This window comes from Equus asinus, chromosome 24 (assembly GCF_041296235.1).
Source record: "Equus asinus isolate D_3611 breed Donkey chromosome 24, EquAss-T2T_v2, whole genome shotgun sequence".
Classification (NCBI taxonomy): Eukaryota; Metazoa; Chordata; class Mammalia; order Perissodactyla; family Equidae; genus Equus; species Equus asinus.
The window spans coordinates 38,480,089-38,502,048 of record NC_091813.1 but is presented as its reverse complement, the minus strand read 5'-3'; the positions used below and the strand labels follow the sequence as shown (position 1 = coordinate 38,502,048).

At 35.2% G+C, this 21,960-nt stretch overlaps 1 protein-coding gene across 5 annotated transcripts in view; it reads right to left on the bottom strand.

Annotated features, from left to right (window-relative positions):
- Positions 1–21,960, bottom strand: part of GRIK2 (glutamate ionotropic receptor kainate type subunit 2) — a 627,117-nt gene that overhangs the window by 245,933 nt on the left and 359,224 nt on the right. For all 5 annotated transcript variants that reach the window (XM_014841096.3, XM_070496405.1, XM_070496406.1 and 2 more), the window contains exons 8-9: positions 10,871–11,014; positions 7,592–7,699 (exon numbers count right to left, since the gene is read on the bottom strand). In XM_014841096.3, coding sequence (XP_014696582.3) covers positions 7,592–7,699; positions 10,871–11,014 — 252 coding nt within the window. The remainder of the gene's footprint in view (positions 1–7,591; positions 7,700–10,870; positions 11,015–21,960) is intronic.

Here is a 21,960-nt window from a genome sequence, read left to right as displayed (position 1 = left end):
TGAGGTTATTGAGAAGTGGAGAGCATAAGGAAGGTATTGATATTAAATGCTAATTTATATTTAGGAGATAAATATTCTCTCCAATTGATTGAATACACACTGATGGACTGTATAGTTCTCTATTAACTAATGTGCCCATTCTTTCTGGGTAATTTGCAAACTCAGGTTTCTCAAGCCTATATGGTGCATGGAATAGTGGGGACAGGATTTTTTCAACACTGGTTTTCTTGCTAAGTGTTTCAGGCAAATTAGAGATTTTTTTTTCCTCATTTACTTCACCTCTTCTAATGTTGAACTTTTAAATGAAAAGTAGAGATAGTTACTTGCATTACTCTCCAATAGTACTGTCTAATAATAATTAATAGTAATGTACTTCCATTGGGCTAAGTACTAACAAGAGATCACTTAAAAAAGAACTGGCACCTGAGCTCTCAAAGATAAACATGAAACATTTTATAGAAACACCTTTGTGCTCCCTGACAGGAGCAAAGAACAATTACCTGGGAACTGGGCCACTTCATACATAAGATTTGGCCTATGAGGACAGTGCAAAGAACACCTAGTTAATCATTTTCCTAAAACTGTCTTTCCACCAGTTTCCACAGGGTCTGGAATTTCACCATTTGAGAACTACAGTGTTCATAAGAGGACAATAAATCAATACATGTATAATTATCTCACAGAAAGGGATGACTAATCTAAACATAGATCTTTCACCTTTAGGATTTTTATTTTTGTCCAGGGCAAAGTCAAGGCTAAAACATAATTAAGCATTAAGAGACAGGTGGTAGTTTTGATTTTTTTAAATAAAATTTGAATCAATGAATTAACTGTCCTCAAATATAACAATGTGATAACACTCAATTAAGGGCAATTTTTCCAAGGATAAAAATGCAGTTCAGAGATTACTTTGACATCAAACCAATGCATTACAATTATGATTAGTATACATGTTTAATTCAAATTCAGTAGTTAAAAGAACAATGTCAATATTTGGTATTCTCTGAGGGGCCAAAATAAGAAATTATGTGCCCTCAAATAAGGTAACCCTATTGACTTCTAAACATAAACATCAACTGTAAATAGTTTTCTTGTATATTTTACCATCCTGAAGGTTAAAAGTAATCAAGCTAAACAATAACTATAAACATACTGACACACAACCAAAAAATGTCAGTACAGTTGTGAGACAAGGCAAATAATGAATTCTATATAAGAGTTAAACAAATTAAATGGTTAACATCTCCAAAGAAAGACAGTAGGCTTGGATCCTGCCCACGAAGCATATTTTTCTTTTTAAGTAGTAAATAACACATTTCTGACTGGCTTAAAGCTTTCTAGTCAACATCACCATTAGCATTGCTTTCCTACAGGCAGGCAAAAGAAATGTTAGTTCCTGGGAAAGTTGGGGGTCATTGTTGCCATGGGGACTAGGGTATGGTATCAAATGCCATCAAAGAGAGGAAGATAAAAACTGGTATGTGTCAGGTATCTAGAAATCTATCAAAGAAATAGCTCTCACCTATCTAGTGTGGATTTTCAGATTTAGATAAATTTTGAAGTCTATAAATTCCAGACTCTTTTCATAGGGAGTTAATGAATACAGGATTCTACAGGCAAGAGAAATGTCAATAGTAAAGATCTCTAAAGAAATTACCACTTTTTCTTAAAAAAAAACTCCACAAAAAAATTCTTCAAAAAGCACTTTGAAACTTGTTCTGATCTTGGAATATAGATGCCTGTAAACTCAGGCAGGAACTACTAATTCTCATCCTCTCCAAATATTATCAAAATATTTGAGTTTCCATCAAGAAGCCTAGTGATTACTGATACCAGTTTTTGTCCTAGTGGGTACAAATGCAAGCAGAGAATATTCAGGAAGTAAAGATGTTAAAAGTTGAAATGAAGCTTCACTTGAATGTGAAATATGACAAATTTAAACTTTTTGAAGGTTTGCAAATATGGACTATGTTGCCTTCTGTTATTTATATAAATTCTTAACTTTGTAGAAATTGCAAACATATATTCGATAAGATGGCTTTTTGCAGATGTTTTCTCAAGATTGTCTCTGAGGATGTACAAATTAGGAGCCTTGTTTTTTTTTTTTTTTTATCAAACAAGCATCCTGGGGAAAACACATGGTGTAATTGTTCATAGTCCTAAACACTTCAAGGCCCCTTAGCACCATCTCTGGCCAGAGAAATGTATTAGTTTAATCCTTAGGTTTTTTCAAAATTAATATAATATTAATATACAAGCCAATCTTAATAAAGATTTATTAGACCCTTTCATTTGGGGAGAAAGAGAATTCTATTCTCCAAGATCTATTTTAATATAAATATCCCATTCAAGAGAATATCAGCAAAATAACCAGAACAGATAGCAAACTGTGATGCTAGAGACAGGACAGGAGAGGTAAACAAGAATGATTTTGGTTTAACACCTCTACTTAGAAGCAGATATTAAGTGATTTTATTATTGCATTATAGTTTCTTACAAGAAATTCTTTTTTTAGCATAAGTGGTTATTTTCCCAGTAATGGCTTCTAGACAGCTCATCTTGCAAAGGAAATACACTATTCAAAACTACTTTGTGGGAAACCCTTCCAACTGTTTTTGGTCTAAACAGAATCCTTTTGAAGTTATAATCTAAGACCCTTCTGAATATTTCCTAACATGTTGTGCTATTATTCTTGTGTTTTGTTCCATCTGAAGATGGTCTTTCCTAATCATGTAGCTAAGCTTCAGAGGATTACGTAAGTAAAGTTAACCCATTTCCAATGGTAAACCACATCTTACTTACACATTCTAAAAACAAAACAAAACTTATAAAACTCATTTTATTGGCAGTTATGAAGACATTTTTGTTTACCCAATTTTTCTTTCTTCCTTTTGTTTTTATTTTTCTGAGGAAGATTTGCTCTGAGCTAGCATCTGTTGCCAATCTTCCTCATTTTTTGTATGTGAGCCACCACCACAGCATGGCCACTGATAGACGAATGGTGTAGTTCCGTGCCAGGGAACTGGGCCCAGGGCCACCAAAGCAGAGCACGTCAAACTTAACCACTAGGCCACTGGAGCTAGTCCAATCAATTTTCCTTGACCTTTATCATTTTTTCTATTTTTCCCTCTCCTTCCAAATGACTCCAGTAATTCCACTGACAGATTGAATATGCAAATAGACAACAGTCAGACCATGTATGACAATAGAACTTTAACCCAGAACCTCCAGAGCAAAGATCCTGGGAAGCCAAACTACAACCTCTGCAACAATCTGCCCAAAACAGTCCAAATTCATTCAGTAAACTCCAGCTTCCCTTATTTTGGTCACCCTTCCAACTCAGGCTCAACTAGAGAAAGTCAAATACACCCTTCAAACCAATCACCCAGGATGCCCCTCTTCTCATTGGCCCACCTCCAGTTTCCTCATGCCAACAATCTCCAATCAATGCACACCTGAGGCCTGCCCTTTTCTCCACTATGAAGCTTTTCCACTCCCCTGTCTGGCTTTACATCTACTGAATGTAAGTGATAGGAGCTGACTCCCTTGCTACAGCAAACTGTGAACAATAACTTGTTTCTTCTCGTTTGAATGGTCTTTGTTTATTTCCACACCATAAACTTATAAGAAGGGAAAATTTATAAATAAAATAATTTTTTCCACTTTTTCATGTAATATTGGAGTATCAGAAAGCATTAACTTGCACCATGCAGGGGACCAGATTCACCACTGGTACGACGTGCATGTTGGTAAGCTCAGACTTCACTGCTGCCTTCTCCTGCACTCTAAAATCCTTTACTCCTTGAAGCCTTGACCCACAACCTCAGCCCACTGATCACTTAACTATTTGATTTCTCTGTTGCCACTCTGTAGGTATGGAGAAAAGCTGAAAAAAGCAAAAACTGCTACAGGGAAATAACTTTGCATCAGACACTTAAGTAAGCATACTACATGATGTACCTCTTATGAGTCTCTTAGTGATCCTTCATTCATTCAACAGTCAGTAAGTATTTCTTGAGGATGTACTTTGTGCCAGACACTTTGTTAGGCCTTGAATATGTAAATAGTGGGAAAAGGGACACTTTTTCCCCACCTAACAGGATGTGTATTCTAGCTAGGGACACAGCCTTTTTAAAAAAAAAAAAAGTACACATAAATACGTAATTACACATTGTGTTAAGCGCCAGGAAGGAAAAGTACAGGGCACTATGGGAAACTTACATTTGACTAGGCTTAGGGGACACATGTCTAAGGAAGTAATATTTAAACTGTGACCCCCAGGATGAGTAAGAGTTAGCCAGGGGAAAAGGAATAGAGATGGGCATCCCAGACTGGGAAAATTCTATCGCCAAAACAATAACAGCTTTAAATCTGTGAGGAAATGAAAAAAGCTGTGTACCTGGAGCATAAGAAACACCTGAGAGGTTGGTGAGAGTTGAGGAGAAGAGGGAGGGAATATGTTAGAAATCATGTTTGAATTTTAATCAAAATACAATGGGAATAAATGGAAGCATTTAAATAGAGGAATGAAAGGGATCAATTTGCTTTTAAAGACACCGGCTGGTTGCTGTGGTTTGGAGAATGAATTACAAGAGGAAGCAGAACAGACAACCTTATTGGGGCTCTAATGTAGATGTCCAAGTGAAAGGTCCCCTGGCTATGAGTGCAGCAATAGATGTGGTGAGAAAAGGACAGACTCTAAACATATTTCAAACATAGATACAATAAGGTCTTTGAACTGACCAGAAGAATTCAAGCTGGGAAAATCACTTATTCTGATTTTCCTTTCCCTATTGTTAGGACTCAATACCAGGCTCTTAAAGAAAGAAATTGTCCTATTATTTCCTGAGGTAGACAAAGTCACTTACTGTTTTTTCCCCTTATTCCCTCTCCCCTGCTCCAGAGAAAGCACTGCCATGCCCCGGAAAGCTTGATTGGACACACATGGCTGGTTGTGGTTGTGGTATTGGTGACCTTTTTGGACCATGGCTAACTGGGCTGGGTTCCCACCAAGGTCCCTGGCAAAATAGAATGGAAAAGATTCACTTTGATCTATGGGCACTATCTAAGTAGAAAAGTTGTGTCCACAGCAGCATTTCAGTCCCAAGCTCAGTTTCTGGACATGTACCACCTCTCTGTGTTCACCAGAAACATCGTTGGTTCCTTCCTGCTCCACAATTGTAAACATCAGAAGCACAGACTTCCTTCTTATCAACTGTTTTAGTCCAAACTCATGAACCCCAAGCCACCAATGCAGAGCACATGAACTTAACCACTATGGCACCAGGCCAGTCCCCTCCACTTTTTTTTTGAGATGAGGAATTTGACACAAACAAGTTGAGTGGAAGGATGAAGTTCATACAGTTGTTATGACAGAACTCGAGTTGCAGTTTAAACCCCCTGAGTCTATGGAAACTTCCTAACTGTGAACTCTATCAAGGTAGGAACTCTGTCTTTCCATCTGTGGATTGGTAACTATTCTTTTTAGGAAAAAATAAAAGTAAAACCAACAAGACTTATTAGTCTTCACAAGGCAAATATTGCTATTGCCCCATGAAACAGTTGAAGACACTGTGTTTTAGAAGGATTAAGAAACTTGTCCATAAATAGTAAATGGCAGAACAAAGATTTGAGCCCAATTCTTTCTGAATCTAGTCCTTGATCTGTTAACCATATCTCTATTTCATGATCAAATCAAATACTATGCTATGTCTTTGCCTATATTGTTACCTTCTTCTGAAATGACTCAATCTCTACGAAACAATAATTCTTTCATTATTCTTTTGACACTTGAAACAGACAATTTCCATCATATTTATTCACAAATGTGTGTTATCTGACCACTACATAAAAAACCCCTTGAGGGGCTGGCCCAGTGGTGTAGTGGTTGAGTTCATGTGCTCTGCTTTGGTGGCCTGGGGTTCACAGGTTCAGATCCTGGGCACAGACCTAGCACTGATTGTCAAACCATGCTGTGGCAGCATCCCACATAAAATAGACAAAGATTGGCACAGATGTTAGCTCAGGGCCAATCTTCCTCAAAAAAAAAAAGCCCTTAAGGATAAGGACTGTGTATAATTAATCTATCAAAACGAATTTTCAAATTTCAGAGAAGAATAAAAAATACCTATGAAATATCAGGGCAACATGTATAACTCACATGGTTGTACCTTGCTTATCAGTATGGAAGAGCATCACTTGATAACCACTATATTCACGGTCTTTCCATAATCCACATTAGAGGCTAGAGAAAGCTTCTCTAACGTTTTCTTTATTTTAAGTCCAAGACAGGATTGAGCCTATAGGAAAAGCCTCACATTTTTATGTTGGTGTGTTGAAATATAAGCAATAGTCGAAGTTCATCCTAGTGACTTGGATACTTCCAAAAAATAAAGTAATAACCTAAGAGTTGACTAAACTCTACCATTACCAATTCCAGTCTTGGGTGTAGACTAATGTTCTCATCTTGGAAGCAAAGTAGTTAGGAAGTAACTGCCTCATGAATATTTGGGTTTCAGTTTATTATAAAAGATTGCTTACTCTGCACGATCTCGACAAAAGGCAAAATCTGAAATTCTCAGAAATTCTCCATGGGAGGAGGTAAGGCCACTCTCAGCTTCATCATCAGTTGGTCATGATGTACTTCTCCTTGTTTTGGTGACATTATCAAAAATATGTGTTTTCTCTCTCCTGCATCATTTGAATCAGTATTTAAAAATGCTGTTATCTCTCAGTCTAAAAGACCCCTTCTTCTGACTCAATTTCCTTCTTCAGTTTCCTGCTATGAATAATGCTCCATGTTCAATTGCTAGATGAAATATAAGATAGCTTACTGTCTTTAAAGCAATATTATCTCAGTCAAATTGAATTTATTCTCAAGTTCTTATCAAAATATCTTTTCAATTTGTAACTTTTAATGATTCTATCAGAAAAATATCTAAATGCATATATTACAAATACAAGCAAACATACACTAAAATGTTCTTAAAGTAAGCATATACCCAAATTCTATAAGCCTTGCCTATATTTTACCTCAATCCCTTGAAATGGAATCAAGTAAGATAGATCCAGTGTAACGTGTTGCATTTATGTTGATACCTACTTTACTTGTGTACATTAATTCAGACATTTCTGTTGAAGATGAACCAATAGTGGAAACAGGTTTCTGTATTTAATCCTTTTCTATGGCCTGCTTCAAAGTAGAATAGTCTATGCAAGCACAAGTGATTGTAAGCTGCATATACAAAGACGCATATTAAACTAAATGTTTTCTAATTACTATATCAAACCTTACAGCTAATTAAGATTATATCATTAATATATATTCTATTCTAAGTAAGATTATATGCAAAGTATCAGAAAAACTTGGTGAGAAAATAAAATTCTTAAATTCTCTTGACATCCTCTATCCTTGAGTCCTAATTGTCAATCATTATATTCAATATAATAAATTGAAGATGTGTTTTTTAGAGTTACTCAATAAAGTTAAATGGCAATAAAATATGACTACAACAGGGGATATTTTTTGACTTCTTCATTAGGATATGTTTCATTGGAAAATTAAAGTGAAGAAACTGAAGGCCTCAAGTACCTTTTCCAGACCTTCCTCCTTGAGGCTGATCACGTCCAAATCAAAATCTGTTCGTAAGCCATTGGTTTTGTTGAAAGTTATTCTGCCTGTGAGGCCTTCCCAATGTGCCTGTGGAAAAAGAAAAAAGAAAAAAACACAGATTAGAAAATAAGTAAAGAAAGAGTAGAGAAAACATTTTTCCCAAAAAATATGAAATATTATTTTTATTACTTCTCATAAATTTACATTGTTGCACATTTTTAAAACACTTTTTATTCTCTTCTGAACTAGAAAGGATATTTTTTCTAAATAAATTATCCTCACCTCAGTAAGAATTTGGTATAAATTTCTCATTTCAAATGATGAATTTTCCAGGTATAACTTTTCTTCATGAGAAATTTGAAGATTATGGAGGGTTTTTTTGCTTTTTTGTGAGGAAGCTTGGCTCCAAGCTAACATCCCTTGCCAATATTCCTTGTGTTTTTTTTCTCCCCAAAGCCCCAAGACATAGTTGTATATCCTATTTGTAAGTCATTCTAGTTCTTCTATGTGCGATGCTGCCACAGCATGGCTTGATGAGCAGTGTGTAGGTCCACACCCAGAATCCAAACTGTCAAACCCGGGCAGCCAAAGTGGAGCATGCAAACTTAACCACTCGGCCATGGGGCCAGCCCCTGAAGATTATGTTTTAAAAAACAAATCTCTTTCAGCAAAGTGAGAAGAATTTGGTCTCTTATTATAATATATGAAATAGTGAATATCTCACTGGAGATTACTAATGAAACTACTATTATAAATACCACTCTTAAATTCATACTAATATGAAAATAAACATATTGGGGGCTGGCCCCATGGCCTAGTGGTTAAGTCTGGCACACGCCACTTTGGCAGTCCGGTTCAATTCACAGGTGCAGACTTACACCACTTGCCAGCAGCCATGCTGTGGTGACATCCCACTACAAAAGAGAGGAAGATTTGCACAGATGTTAGCTCAGAGTGAATCTTCCTCACCAAAAATAAAATAAAATAAAATAAAATAAAATAAAAAAGAAACATACGTATTACAATGAAAGAAATGGAATCTAGGAAAAGCTGCATTACATAACTTCAATTATACACATTCCCCTTAGAATAATTAACTTAGTACTTTATTTTCCCTTAAGTGAGACTGGAAGAAATGTATCAAAATTACTTCACATCAAGCTACAGTTTCTGTAGAATGAGCCCTCCATGTAGAAGGAGGTGGGAGTATAACAACCTAGCCACATAACAGGTTTACCCCTCAAAAGTGAGCAAATATCTGGGCTTTTTCAAATATAAAAAGTTTTCCCATTCTGCTGGCTATATAACCAAAATTAGATGATTTATCTTATTTGTCATTTGCAAATAGCTTGGAAAAATACTTATACATGAAAATTTTAAATAACATAACATACACTCACTACTATAACACTTGGAAGAATATACACGAAGACCCCAAAGAAGGAAAACCCAGTAGATTTAGGGTAATATTTCAGTAAGGACTACAAATAGATATCATTCTTACTACATTAATAAGCTCCATGTGTTTCTTGAGTACTTATGTGTAGGGATTCTAAAATGCTTCTAGGATAATAAATTATACATAAAACAGAAAAAATTATAATACCTATTTATATGCATATTGCAACATGTCATCACTGAATTTAAACATGTGTTAACTGGTCTCTAATAAGGAAGAAACAATTACTTTTAACCCAACCTCTTCCAAAGAAAATAATCTCAGGCAGTTAACAAAAATGCATATTAGTATAAAAATAGACAATGGGATCAAGATGTACAGGAGTAGAAGTGTAGAATAGTAAAACAAATCTAGGATAAAGTTAGTGCAAAGAAATGTACATCAAGTGAAACTACAGCTAATAAATTCCATCATAAATTCAATTCTGAACTTCCTAGCAACCAAAGCAAAGAAGAAAATACGATGAAAACACAATATACAGGGTCTATGAGACATACCAACTGCCCAGCAGAAGCACAGCTTTTCCTGGTACTGAGACCCAAGAGAAATGTCCCCTGTTGGTCCTCATAAGGAGGACACTGTGATTTAGTGGAGAAGGTTCTCAGTAACACTCTACAATAAACACAATAGCGACTTTCATACAACTGCTTCTTGGAAGGCTGTTTGACACACACCTCAATAGTCGTGCCACGTTCCGAAAAAGGAATTCTTCACCTAGCCAGACCTATGCACTAAGTTCGCAGCTCTCTGATGCTCAGTTAAACCAGGAGTCAGTGTAGAACATAGGGCAATCAATGAACTGCATATTCTTCTGGGAGTATCATTTCACCTATCTGAGAGTTCAGCGAGAATTAAGGACAGGGAAAATTCATGGATATTCTTTGCCAAGGACCTGGAGATTCTCAATAACGATCCCATTTGCACTTTTACTTTCATGATTAATCATTTATTATACGATGAACTGATGATTTCTTTTAAGCTATTAATGAAAAATCTTATTTGGGAGTAATACATGTGACTTTTCATAGCAAAGATTAAACTTCCATATAAAACTCCTGTTGTAATTAAATAAAAAGTATCTTAAGCTGACAAAGGAATTTCCTTCATGATAGGAAGAACAGGAAGAATATGTGTGTGTGTGTGTGGTCTTTAAGAATTTTCCCTTTTTTTCTCACTATGAGCATGCTTGGTCTATAACTATGACAGACATAACCGGAAATGATATATGGCCATAAGAATGGTTGTATCATGCAATATGAAGTAAACTTTGTACTTTTATGAGTCCATATATTATGTTTCATGTTAATTGCTAATATAATTAAGATCACTAGATATTATATTTAGGAACCATAGATCTAAATAATTCTTTAAGACTTACAAATTGGGTGTAATTTAGTGTGGTGTAAATGGTATTCATGTTAAAAATTCATTGCATATTTTGTTGCCAAAAATATAAATAAACATTCTTTAAACATCTATGTTTGCACATAACTGAAAAGCAACACATATAAAGATTCAAAAAGGTAAAAACTAACAATGTTATAAATCATAGGTCACAAAATTTCATCTGTTTACACAATCATAGATATTTTTAAGGATATCCATTTATTTATCATGTAATTTTCCCTCGTTTGTTCCATATTATTTAGAAAAAATGTTAATTTTGCTTGGATGGGGAAGAGAGAATGTTTCATTTAAAAGATCAAAGTAAAAAGTCACCAGTTAGGAAAACGGCAATAATGTCAATTCATTCAGCTTAAGAACAAAAGCGACAAGGCAGATTGCTTCTGCTGACATACCTCTTTAATTAGGCTCATAAAGCGGGTCCCGAAGCGCCACGGTTTGTGTCGATTACACTGTAAGGAACTGACTGTCATCTGGGGAAACTGTTGGACACCTACAGACACCACGTGCACAGCATCATACATAAGAGCAGCATCAGTCTGAAAACCGAGAAAAAAGAAAAGATGGAGTCAATACAACATGTGAAAGCCATGGTAGGCGTTCGGAAGTGGAGAGAAGGACGGGAAGAGAGAATACACACCCAATTTTTCTTCATGTAAGGGAGAAAACAGTATTTCCACATGCTCTGGTTCCTCTAAATAAAATATTGTGATCAAGTTACTGCTTCAGCTCCATTAGAATATGTGACCTACCCTCCCTTTCCTGAAGTGATAACCCATTTCATATTGCCTACCTCTGTTGAAGAGGAAATGTGTGAGGACATTCATTATTTCATTTTTTGTCACTCCCTCTGTCTCTATCTTACTATGTCTCACTACACACACACACAAACACAATGAATGCAATTGTGAACATTTTGAATGATGACATAAATTACATGTTGTATATGAAAGTAAATAACCAAAAATTTTTGTATAGAAAAAGAAGAGATTTGAAAGGAGATTCACCTAAAAAGCTTACAGATATAAACCCTAATCTTTTCTTCAATTTTTCAATAGCTTCAGTCTCAGAAATGATGCTACAGTTTTGAATCTCAATACATGTATTAATCCCTTTTCGAGAAACTAAGCTTAATCCCCTGTACTGTTTTCTTTTCTCAAAATTTCCATATGAATAAAAGTTCATTTTGGCTTCTCAAGTAAAACTAATATGAATTCTACTGTGTCTGCACCTGCTCAGATGACTGACCACTTTAGAAGATGATGATAAAAAACAAAATGTTTATAAGTCCTAACAAACCAGAGGCTCGGTGACTGTCAAGTGCTGTGTTAAATGGACCCTCACATTGTGTTTGACGCATCAATGCCAGGCGCGCTACCTACAGTACAGAAGAGGGCTACACTCTCAGTGCCGGTGGCAATGAACTTTGGGCCATCTGCTTGGCATGCTTCTGAATAAAAGCATATATTTCCTCTTCTCATTCACACAATTAGTGAGCTGTGAAATGAATTCCAAAATGAATAGGAACCCTGTAGATTATAGCATTTGCCACAATACAATACAAAATGAGTACACACAGTAGCTTTCATGCAAATGGATCCAAAGGAACTTTACCACATAAAATGGAAGATTGCTAAAGAGCACAATGCAATGACAGAAAATAATAATACCATTTTATAGTTCATAAATCTTTGGGGAATATAACTCAGATTCATAACCTTCATTTTGTAAATACCAGCTGACTACTTTCACACACTCTGATGGCTGCACAGTGAAAACTAGAATAGTGGAGTTGATACAGGCATACATCATGAGCCTGAGGATTAGACTGATATTTGTCATTGGCCTGAGTTAACATTCAGAGGACATATTTCATATACCACACAGGTAGTCATAAAAACAGTTACCAAAATATGAAAGACACATTTGATTTCAAAATAAAATAAATTTTTAAAAAATATCACTGTTAACAAAGGTATAGAGAAATGAACACTTTCAGACACTAGTAGAGGGAAGATAAAGGGCAATTTTGCAATTTGCACCACAAGGGAGCCTTAAAAATAACCATGTTCTTTTTAACCCAGTAATTTCTCTTTCTGAAATTTGCCTAAGAAAATCAGAGATAAGAACAAAGAACATTACTTATTTTAAAAAATAAAAAAGCAGAAACGTAGTGAATGTTCAAAATAAGGAAACAAAATAAAAATCACAATATTTTATACAACCGCTAAAATCATGTTTTGTAAGATAATCAATTAGATGAGAAATTGAATGTGATATGATGCTAAGTGTAAAAATAGATCATATAGAACTGCATTTTCATCATAAACCATTAAATACATCTTTATGAGTACTTAATATGTACTATTTAACTTATTAAATTCTCACAATTATGATTTAATAAAAACACTACTATTGTTCCCATTTTACAAATGACAAAACAAAGGTTGAGAGAAGCTAAGTAACTAACCAAAGTAACACAGCTAGGAAGCAGAGAGGCACAGATTCAAACAGCTTCTCTGTTCATAGCTAGTATTCTTAACCATCATAGTGCATGTTAAATAAACAACAATATCAAGAAGAAAAAATAGAAGGGAAGAAAAGACATTAAAATTATAACAATGATTACTCTTGAGAGTTAGTAATGAGTATAATTTTATCTTTTTCTTTAATTTCTACAATTTTTTTAAGATGGAGGGTTACTAAACACCATTGCAATTATTCCCAAGATGGAAATTTTGATCAATTTTCACAAAATAACCTAAAGAACACAGACTTATATTCCTACCATCCTACCATGACTTATTGACTTATATGATCTTATGCGTCCTATATAAAAATCTTAGAATGGTAACATTACCTAAAATAACAATGCTAAGAAAGAATTTTGCCTAACTAAGGGTTTGAAAAATCATTTTTGGTACATAGTTTCAGTTCCAAGATCAGAGGACACACTAGTTGATAATAAAACTATTTGATACCATATGATCTCACTCATAAGTAGAAGATAAAAACAATGACAAACAAACACATAGCATTGGAGATTGGATTGGTGGTTACCATAGGGGAAGGGCGGAAGGGGGAGGGCAAAAGAGGTGATTAGGCTCACATGTGTGGTGATGGACTATAATTAGTTATTGGGTGGTGAACATGATGTAATCCACACAGAATTCAAAATATATTACGATGTACATCTGAAAGCTATACAATGTATACAATTATAATCCAATGTTATTGCAATAAAAAAAGAGTGAAATTAAAAAAAGAAAAAAGAAAACTATTTGAGATTTGTGATTTTAAACCAAATTATAAAAGGAAGATAATTTCTTGAACTATAAGATAAATACTAGAGAAAAAATTGCAAATAGTTAAAAAGTTGCTAATCAAATTACGTCTCAAATTCTCAATTTAAAATATGTTGATTTACAGCCAACCCTGATGGCCTAGTAGTTAAAGTTTAGCACACTCCACTCCAGAGGCCTGGGTTTGGTTCCCGGGCACAGAACCACACCACTCATGCTATAGTGTCAGTTCACATAGAAGAACTAGAAGGACTTACAACAATAATATATAACTATGTCCTGGGGCTTTGGGAAGGAAAAATTAAAAAAAAAAAAAAAAAAGAGGAAGATTGGCAACAGGTGTTAGTTCAGGGTGAATCTTTCCCAGAAAAAAAAGAATTGCCTTTAAAAAATAAATAAATAAATAAAATGTGTTGATTTAAGGAACAAAACAAGGATGCCCCCTCTTTTATTCAATATAATATCTAAAGTCTTAGCCACAGCAATTAGTTAAGCAAAAGAAATAAAAGGCATCCAAATTGGAAAGGGAGAAGTAAAATTGTCACTATTTGCAAGTGACATGATACTATACATAAAAAATCCTCCACCAATAAACTATTAGAACTAATAAATTCAGTGAAGGTGCAGGATAGAAAATTAATATACAGAAATCTGATATATTTCTATATACTAACAATGAACTATCAGAAAGAAAAATGAAGAAAACAACCCCTTTTACAATTGCATCAAAAGGAATAAATACTTAGGAATAAATTTAACCAAGGAGGTGAAAGATGTGTACTATTAAAACTATAAAACTCTGATGAAAGAAATTGAAGACAGCATAAATAAATGGAAAGATACACTGTGCTCCTGGATTGGAAGAATTAATTGTTAAAGTGTCCCTACTACCCAAAGCAATCTACAGATTCAATGCAATCCCTATCAAAATACTAATGGCATTTTTCACAGAACTAGAACAAATAATCCTCAAATTTGTATGGAACTACAAAAAACACCAAATAGCCAAAGTAAGCTTGAGAAAAAAGAAGAAACCCGGAGTTATCATGCTCCCTGATTCAAACTATACTACAAAGCTATAGTAATCCAAACAGTATGATACTGGCACAAAACAGATACATAGATCAATGGAACAGAATAGAGAACCCAGAAATAAAGTCACACTTACACGGTCACCTAATCTATGACAAAGGAGGCAAGAATATACAGTGGGGAAAAGATAGTCTTTTCAATAAATGATGTTGAGAGAACCACGCTGCTACAGGCAAATGAATGAAACTGGACCACTTTCTTACACCATATACAAAAATAAACTCAAAATAGATAAAGACTTAAATGTAAGACCTGAAACCATAAAAACTCCTGGAAAAAAACACAGGTAGTAAGCTCTTTGACATCACTCTTAGCAATATCTTTTTGGATCTGTCTCCTCAGGCAAGGGCAAGAAAAATAAAACCAAACAAATGAGACTACATCAAACTAAAAAGCCTTAGCACAGTGAAGAAAACCATCAAAAACACAAAAGGACAACCTACAGAATGGAAGAAGATATTTGCGAATGATATATCCTATAAGGAGTTAATATCCAAAATAGGTAAAGAACTCATAAACTCAATATCAAAAAAAATAAGCAGAGGACCTAAATAGATATTTATCCAAAGAAGACATACAGATGGCCAACAGACACATGCGAGGCTGCTTAACATCACTAATCATCAGGGAAATGCAAATCAAAACCACGACGAGATATCTCTTCATACCTGTCAGAATAGGTATTATTAAAAAGGTAACAAATAACAAATGCTGGCCAGGATGTGGAGAGAAGTGAACCCTTACGCACTGTTGGTAGGAATGTAAATTGGTGCAGCCACTACGGAAAACAGTATGGAGGTCCCTCAAAAAATTAAAAATAGAACTACCACACAATCCAGCAATTCCACTTCTGGATATTTAGCCAAATAAAATTAAAACAATAATTAGAAAAAGTATATGTACCCTATGTTCACTGCAGCATTATATATAATAACCACGACATAGAAGCAACCTAAGTGTCAATTGATAGACGAATGGATAAAGAAGATGTGATATATATATTCCATGGAATATTACTCAGCCATAAAAAAGAATGAAATCTTGCCATTTGCAACAACCTGGATGGATCTAGAGAATACTACACTAAGTGAAATGTCAGACCAAGAAAGACAAATATTATACGATATCACTTATATGTGGAATCTAAAAAACAAAACAAACAAACAAAACAAAATAAAACAGAAACTGACTCATAGATACAGAGAACAAACTGGTGGTTGCCAGAGAGGAAAGGAGAAGAGGGGCAGGTCAAACAGGTGGAGGGGATTAAGAGGTAGAAAAACTTCCAGGTATAAAATAAATGGGTCATGGAAATGTGGTGTACAGTATTGGAAATATAGTCAATAACATTGTAATAACTTGGTGTGCTGACGGATGGTGGCTGGACTTGTTGTGGCGATCATTTTGTAATGTATTAAAATATCAAGTCACCATGTTGTACACTTGAAAATAATATAGTATTGTATGTCAACTAAAATTCAATAAAAAAGAAAATATATTGATTTATGATAAAGCAACAAATAGAACTTCTGATACTACTCTCTATATTTTCATCAGTTCAGAGTGCTTTTTCTCCTATTTTCAGACTAGTTGTTTTATGTGCTACTATAGACTTATTTTCCATTTATACTTGACATCCTGTCTTTGCCTCTTTTTACTGTCTTCTTTGCAAAACTGTACACATGCAAATTCTACCACCTTTGAAAAGTTGGGAGAAAACTCTAGTGTTTCAAAAATGTTTTTCTGTTTTCGCAAGAATGCATATGCTGGAAAATTTGCCCTATATTAGTAATATTATTAAACTTTCATTCAATATTTACCGTGTGTGAGGCATCCTCCTTGAATCATTTCCTTTAATTCTCACAACCATCACCCAGATGGAAATTCATTGAGTTCATATCAAATAGGAAACTGAGGCAGAGAGCAGTTAAGTTACTGGTCCAAGACGTAGAGGTGGAGCTGGATTTGAATCCTGACAATCTATCCAGAGTTCACAACCTTCTCTCTAGTTTCTTGCTCAGTGCCCTACTTTTAATACAGCAGAATAATTTAAAGGATTTTGAAGTTATAAAATACAAACTATCAATAAGTACTTGAAAACACTAAACTATATAATTTTTTGATAAGTAGTAAATATTCACACAATGAAAATGTGCTGCAAAATAAGGAAAGGTATAGATTGTGGAGAATTGATAAATGTAGATTCAGAGAAAGGAAATACATCAATGTATGGGATTGAGTCAATAATAGGCCAGTTAGGAAGTTAGTAACGTTAACCAGGAATGATTTCATGAAAGAAGGAGATTTATTTGATCTAGTTACTGCTGAGGAGATTTTCAAAAGGCAAAGATTTTAGAGTATCTTTCTAGACTGGGTTTATAGGCTGTCTCTTACTCCCAACTCTAAATTGTAAAGATTAATCGAGCTGCTCTTCTTAAGTCTTCAACCCTCTCATGTTGACTCTATAATCCCTTGTCTCGTCTCTTCTCTCAATGGAAAATAGGAGCAAAGAAGGAGTAGAACAGAAGACGAGAAAAGTAGAGGAGACACACACATTAATGAGTTCGTCATAATTTTTATATTATTATTGCTATCAAGTTATATTGTACGCTTACTCTGTGACATGTAACTGTGCCAATTTCGAAATGCATTATATCATTTAATTCTCACAAAGATCATACGTTTTAGGTAATATTACTAGTATCGTATTAGAGAGGAGGAAACAGGTTTAGCAAGCTTAAAGTAATTCTCTCAAAGTCTCATCACCTTGAGAAACAAGACTCAGGCAAGGCCTAGCTCCTAGAACCACCATACAAACTATCGTAACCGACTACCTTCCTTAAGCCATATTCCCACTGAAACTATGAAAAGCAATGGAGGGGAAATTGATGGAGACAGGTCTCATATTTTTGGAGACTCTGTTGCATACCAGTCAATTATGGCCCCAGGTTCCATAGATAGTATGTCTCTGAACTGAGATTCAGATAAAAGTTTATTTGGTTCCAAAGTCAGATTTTTTTCTTTATACACTATGGCTACCGCTAAAGAAAGCTCCAAACATAACTATAATTTAACCAATTAAATTAAAATAGAATATATGTACAATCTCATTATTAAAATACATATGAGGGGGTTAGAAAAAGTTGTAGTCATTCACATCCTAAACTACAGAGACAAAAAGCTAAGCAGAGAAAAGAAATCAGCAGCGAAGACAAGACAATCGGTCCTATTTCCTCTCTTTCAAATTAATTACTCATTTATGTATAAATGGATCACACTTATTGGAAAGCTAGAATATCTGGGAATACAGCCCAGGAGAAGGAAGCACAGACTAGGCAGGTACAGACAGAGCTAAGTGCAGACTTCCATGCTTCACTGCTAGGTCAAGCATCTATTGATGGCAATAGGAGCCCCCTTGAGAGCGTACCTCAGACTAGATGACAGTTAGAACTTTATTTTCCTTGCCAAAATAAGTTAGTTAGCCTACAAAGAATGTCTGTCAGCCAAAAAGTTGTTTTGCCAATCTTAAAAAGTGTGCAATAAAGTCCTACACATTTCAATACAATCATAGTGATCCTTCTAAACGGGTGACTTGAATAGATCATGAGAAGTGCCTTCACCTGCATTTTAAATATGCATTAAGCACCTCACTAACTTACTGCTGGGTTTATCTCATACCTGGCCTAATTAATTTTAGGCATGGACTGTTTAACAGCAAGGTAGGTAAAATAATGACAAATGCTAATTCCTATGGCTGTGCCATTTCCACAGGAGTTGGCTTAGGCATCCAGTGCTATTTTCTCTATCTTAAGTAACCTCATGTCTGATGAGACTTTAAAGTATTGAAAGAACAGTGAAATATATGTATGCTTACAGTTTTATACTCTGGAAAAGTCCACTACACAATTTTAAATAATTAAAGAATCAGGGAAATTACGTGTTCTCAAAAGTTTCAAATGATTAAAATTACTGTGGTTTAATATTTTTGATTTTGTATGTATAGTTGAAACGTTTCCCAATATATAAAATCAGGAATAATAACGGATGCTGTGAATAGTTAAAATATTTCTATGTACTTAGATTTCATTTACAGAAGAATCTGGTACTAAGCAGTAATTACCAAGCATGTCCGTGTTGAGTGCATATGTTATTTCTGTTTCTGATCACTGTAATCATCATCGTTAAACATCTCTTTTGTAAAGTTCTGGGATAGATGTTCTAGGAGTTACAAAAAAGTAAAACATATCTTTTATTTGCATGAAGCACAAAGCAAACAGAAATGAATAATTCTGAACTACATACAAACATAGAGAGGAACATTAGTACATAAAATCCCTCAGATATACTAAAAACTTCTCTTAGCAAAAAGTTATCAAAAGTTTTTAGTTTTCTTTCCAACGGAGATGCAATCTTTGAAATGATCTGTTCCCCAGGTAGCATGGTTCTTGGGTACCCCTACTGAATTGACTAGGAGAACTTGGAACATAGCCTCTCCCAATTTATTTTCTCTATTAGGCCAAGCAGAGTTACTTTTGTGACAATGTCATTCTACTTAAGCACTTTTTGCATAGTTAGGCTCTTAGCCTGGGCTCCAAACACACCCAATGTTATATGTAATAACTTACATTTAAATGTAGTCATTCAAGAGTGATGTGATATATGTTCATATCTTGATTGCAGTGATGGTTTCATGGCTGTATACGTATGTCAAAACTTATCACATTGTACAATTTAAATAGGGGAAGTTTACAGTATGTCAACTTTACTCGAATAAAGCTAAAAATAAGAGTGATTGTGCATTTTTCTGGGAACATGGTTCATAGATTTCATTTTATTCTAGAACTACCTAGAATCCTCCTAAATTAACCATCACTGATCTGTATCTTCTTTTTCCTTGCACATTCTAGTTTTAATAAACCTGTTCGTGCTTCCTCACTTTTTATCTTCCTTTCTAGACCATGAGCATCTTTTGGATAATAACCAGACCTATCTTTGCAATACTCCACACAGTAGTCCATACATAGCCTTGCCCATAGTAAGTATATAAAAGCATTTTTCAATAAATTGATGAATTAAAACAAAAAGCTCAGTTAAACAGTAAAAGAAATAGGTATTAGGGAGCTCTGAATAACAATCAGGCTTTGCCATCTAGCTAGAATGTATTACCTCCCAGAGGTACAGTGAACCAAATCTGCCAGCAGCTCAGGCCTGGGAGGAATGTGAGTGTAGCCTCTGTCCCGTTTCTAAATGAATATATAGTAACAGTTCCATGAACACATTTATCTTTCCATTAAATAAGTGCAGGCAGGTCCCCTTTGAGATCTGAATGCTAGCTGGCAGGTGGCAGATCCATTCTGCAACTCCTACGTCTCAGATTTTGCTCATTTCTGAATTCCCATTTGAAGAATAGTGCAAAGCACAAAGAATAGCATGGTCTAATAAATGAAATTTAAGTTTGTGATTTCTGGCTCTTTCATTGACTTGATCTTTTAACTAAAACAAATAATCAAAAAATGTGTTTTAATCCTCTTTGCCTTGTCTCTTTATTTTATAATTGGAAGTAAAAAAGGATGATTTGCCATATCTATTCCTTGTTGGAAAAATCGCTTTTAAAAACCAGACAGTTCCAAGAAAAAAACGATTACGAATATTGATTCTTCAATTAGAGGATGTGAATATTAAGGATGATGGAGAAAGAGGTGGATTCTGGCCTCTGGAGTTCGCTTGCACAATCAGCACAAGCCCAAATGGGACAAAGAATCATCCACCCCTCTGAGGAAGGGTGAGGGTCACACACGGAAGGCAGGCTGGTGTTCACTCATTCGGCTGGCACACTGCACGCAGCACTCTGCCCAGCACAGAGCAGGTGCTCAGTGGCTGCTAACTGGACTGAGGGACTGATGAAGAAATGCCCTCAGACCCAGACGGGAGCCAATTGTCAGAGACAATTCTCTCAGTTACACTGCAGCTGCCATCATGCTTTCTCTGTTGCTGGCTCTTTGTACCACTCTGAAACAGAGTTCTTTACTAGCAGCTGCGTGAACTGCACAGACTGCATGAGATAATACATTAAAGCCATTCGCACAATCCCTGGCACATGGTGCATAGGCAGGTGTTAGACGATGATGATGATGATCGCCAGAAGAGCGGTAATCTCTTCAAGATGGATACTATCCAAAACAAGGAACTGGTTTAGAAAGTATAATGTTTCAACCCTTCTGTACCCACTGTTAGCCTAAATGAGGGAACAGGCCTCATGTTGTTCAAGAAAGCAGATTCAGTTCTGGAAAGAGAAGGAGCGGGGAAGAAGCTATCACACAACAACAACTTGATCCGTATAAAATGCGGTGTGTGCACAATGCCCCAATTCAGAGCTCAAAAAGAAAGAAAATTATTGAACACATGTGTTATGTGACAAGTTTAGAATTTAAGAATAAATACAAGTGGTAAAATATCGTAATGTTTTGCGTTTGTTACTAAACGAAGGACTGCTGTTGGACAGATTATTACACACCAGCAAGGTGAACTTGGACAAATCTGCCTCACATTTTTTCTAGTCTTCAGTTTCTTCATCTGTAGGAGGAAGGGTTGAACCAGGTGGATTTTAAGGCGTCCTGTGGTTTACCTCAGTGTTCCTAGAAAACCACAATCCATAGCGATTTTATTTTGGACTTCCTAAAACAATCATAATCTTAATTTACCTATCTTCATCCCATGATTCTTTATGCTTTGTGTGCTTGTTTCAGAAACTTTTGTATCAATAATTCAGACAAATTAATAAGTAAGGGAAATCAAAAGTCACCTTCTTCAGCCCTTGTCTGTGTTCCCCCTCTACCCAATTCCTGCCTCGCCCAAGAAAATTTGCCCATACTTGTGTTATATTTTCTTTGCCATTTTCATTTCACTGTTAAACTTCTCAACCACGTTAAAACCCACCCTGGCCTCCTGATACTCTGCAGAGGAAAACTAGAACCCTGTCTCTCTTAATCAAAGTCATTCACTAGTATCCCAGTATTTTATCCTCTTTTGTCTCCTCTTACACCGTCAGAATATGGATATGCATGTACTTTATGTTTTTTAACTACCCAGAG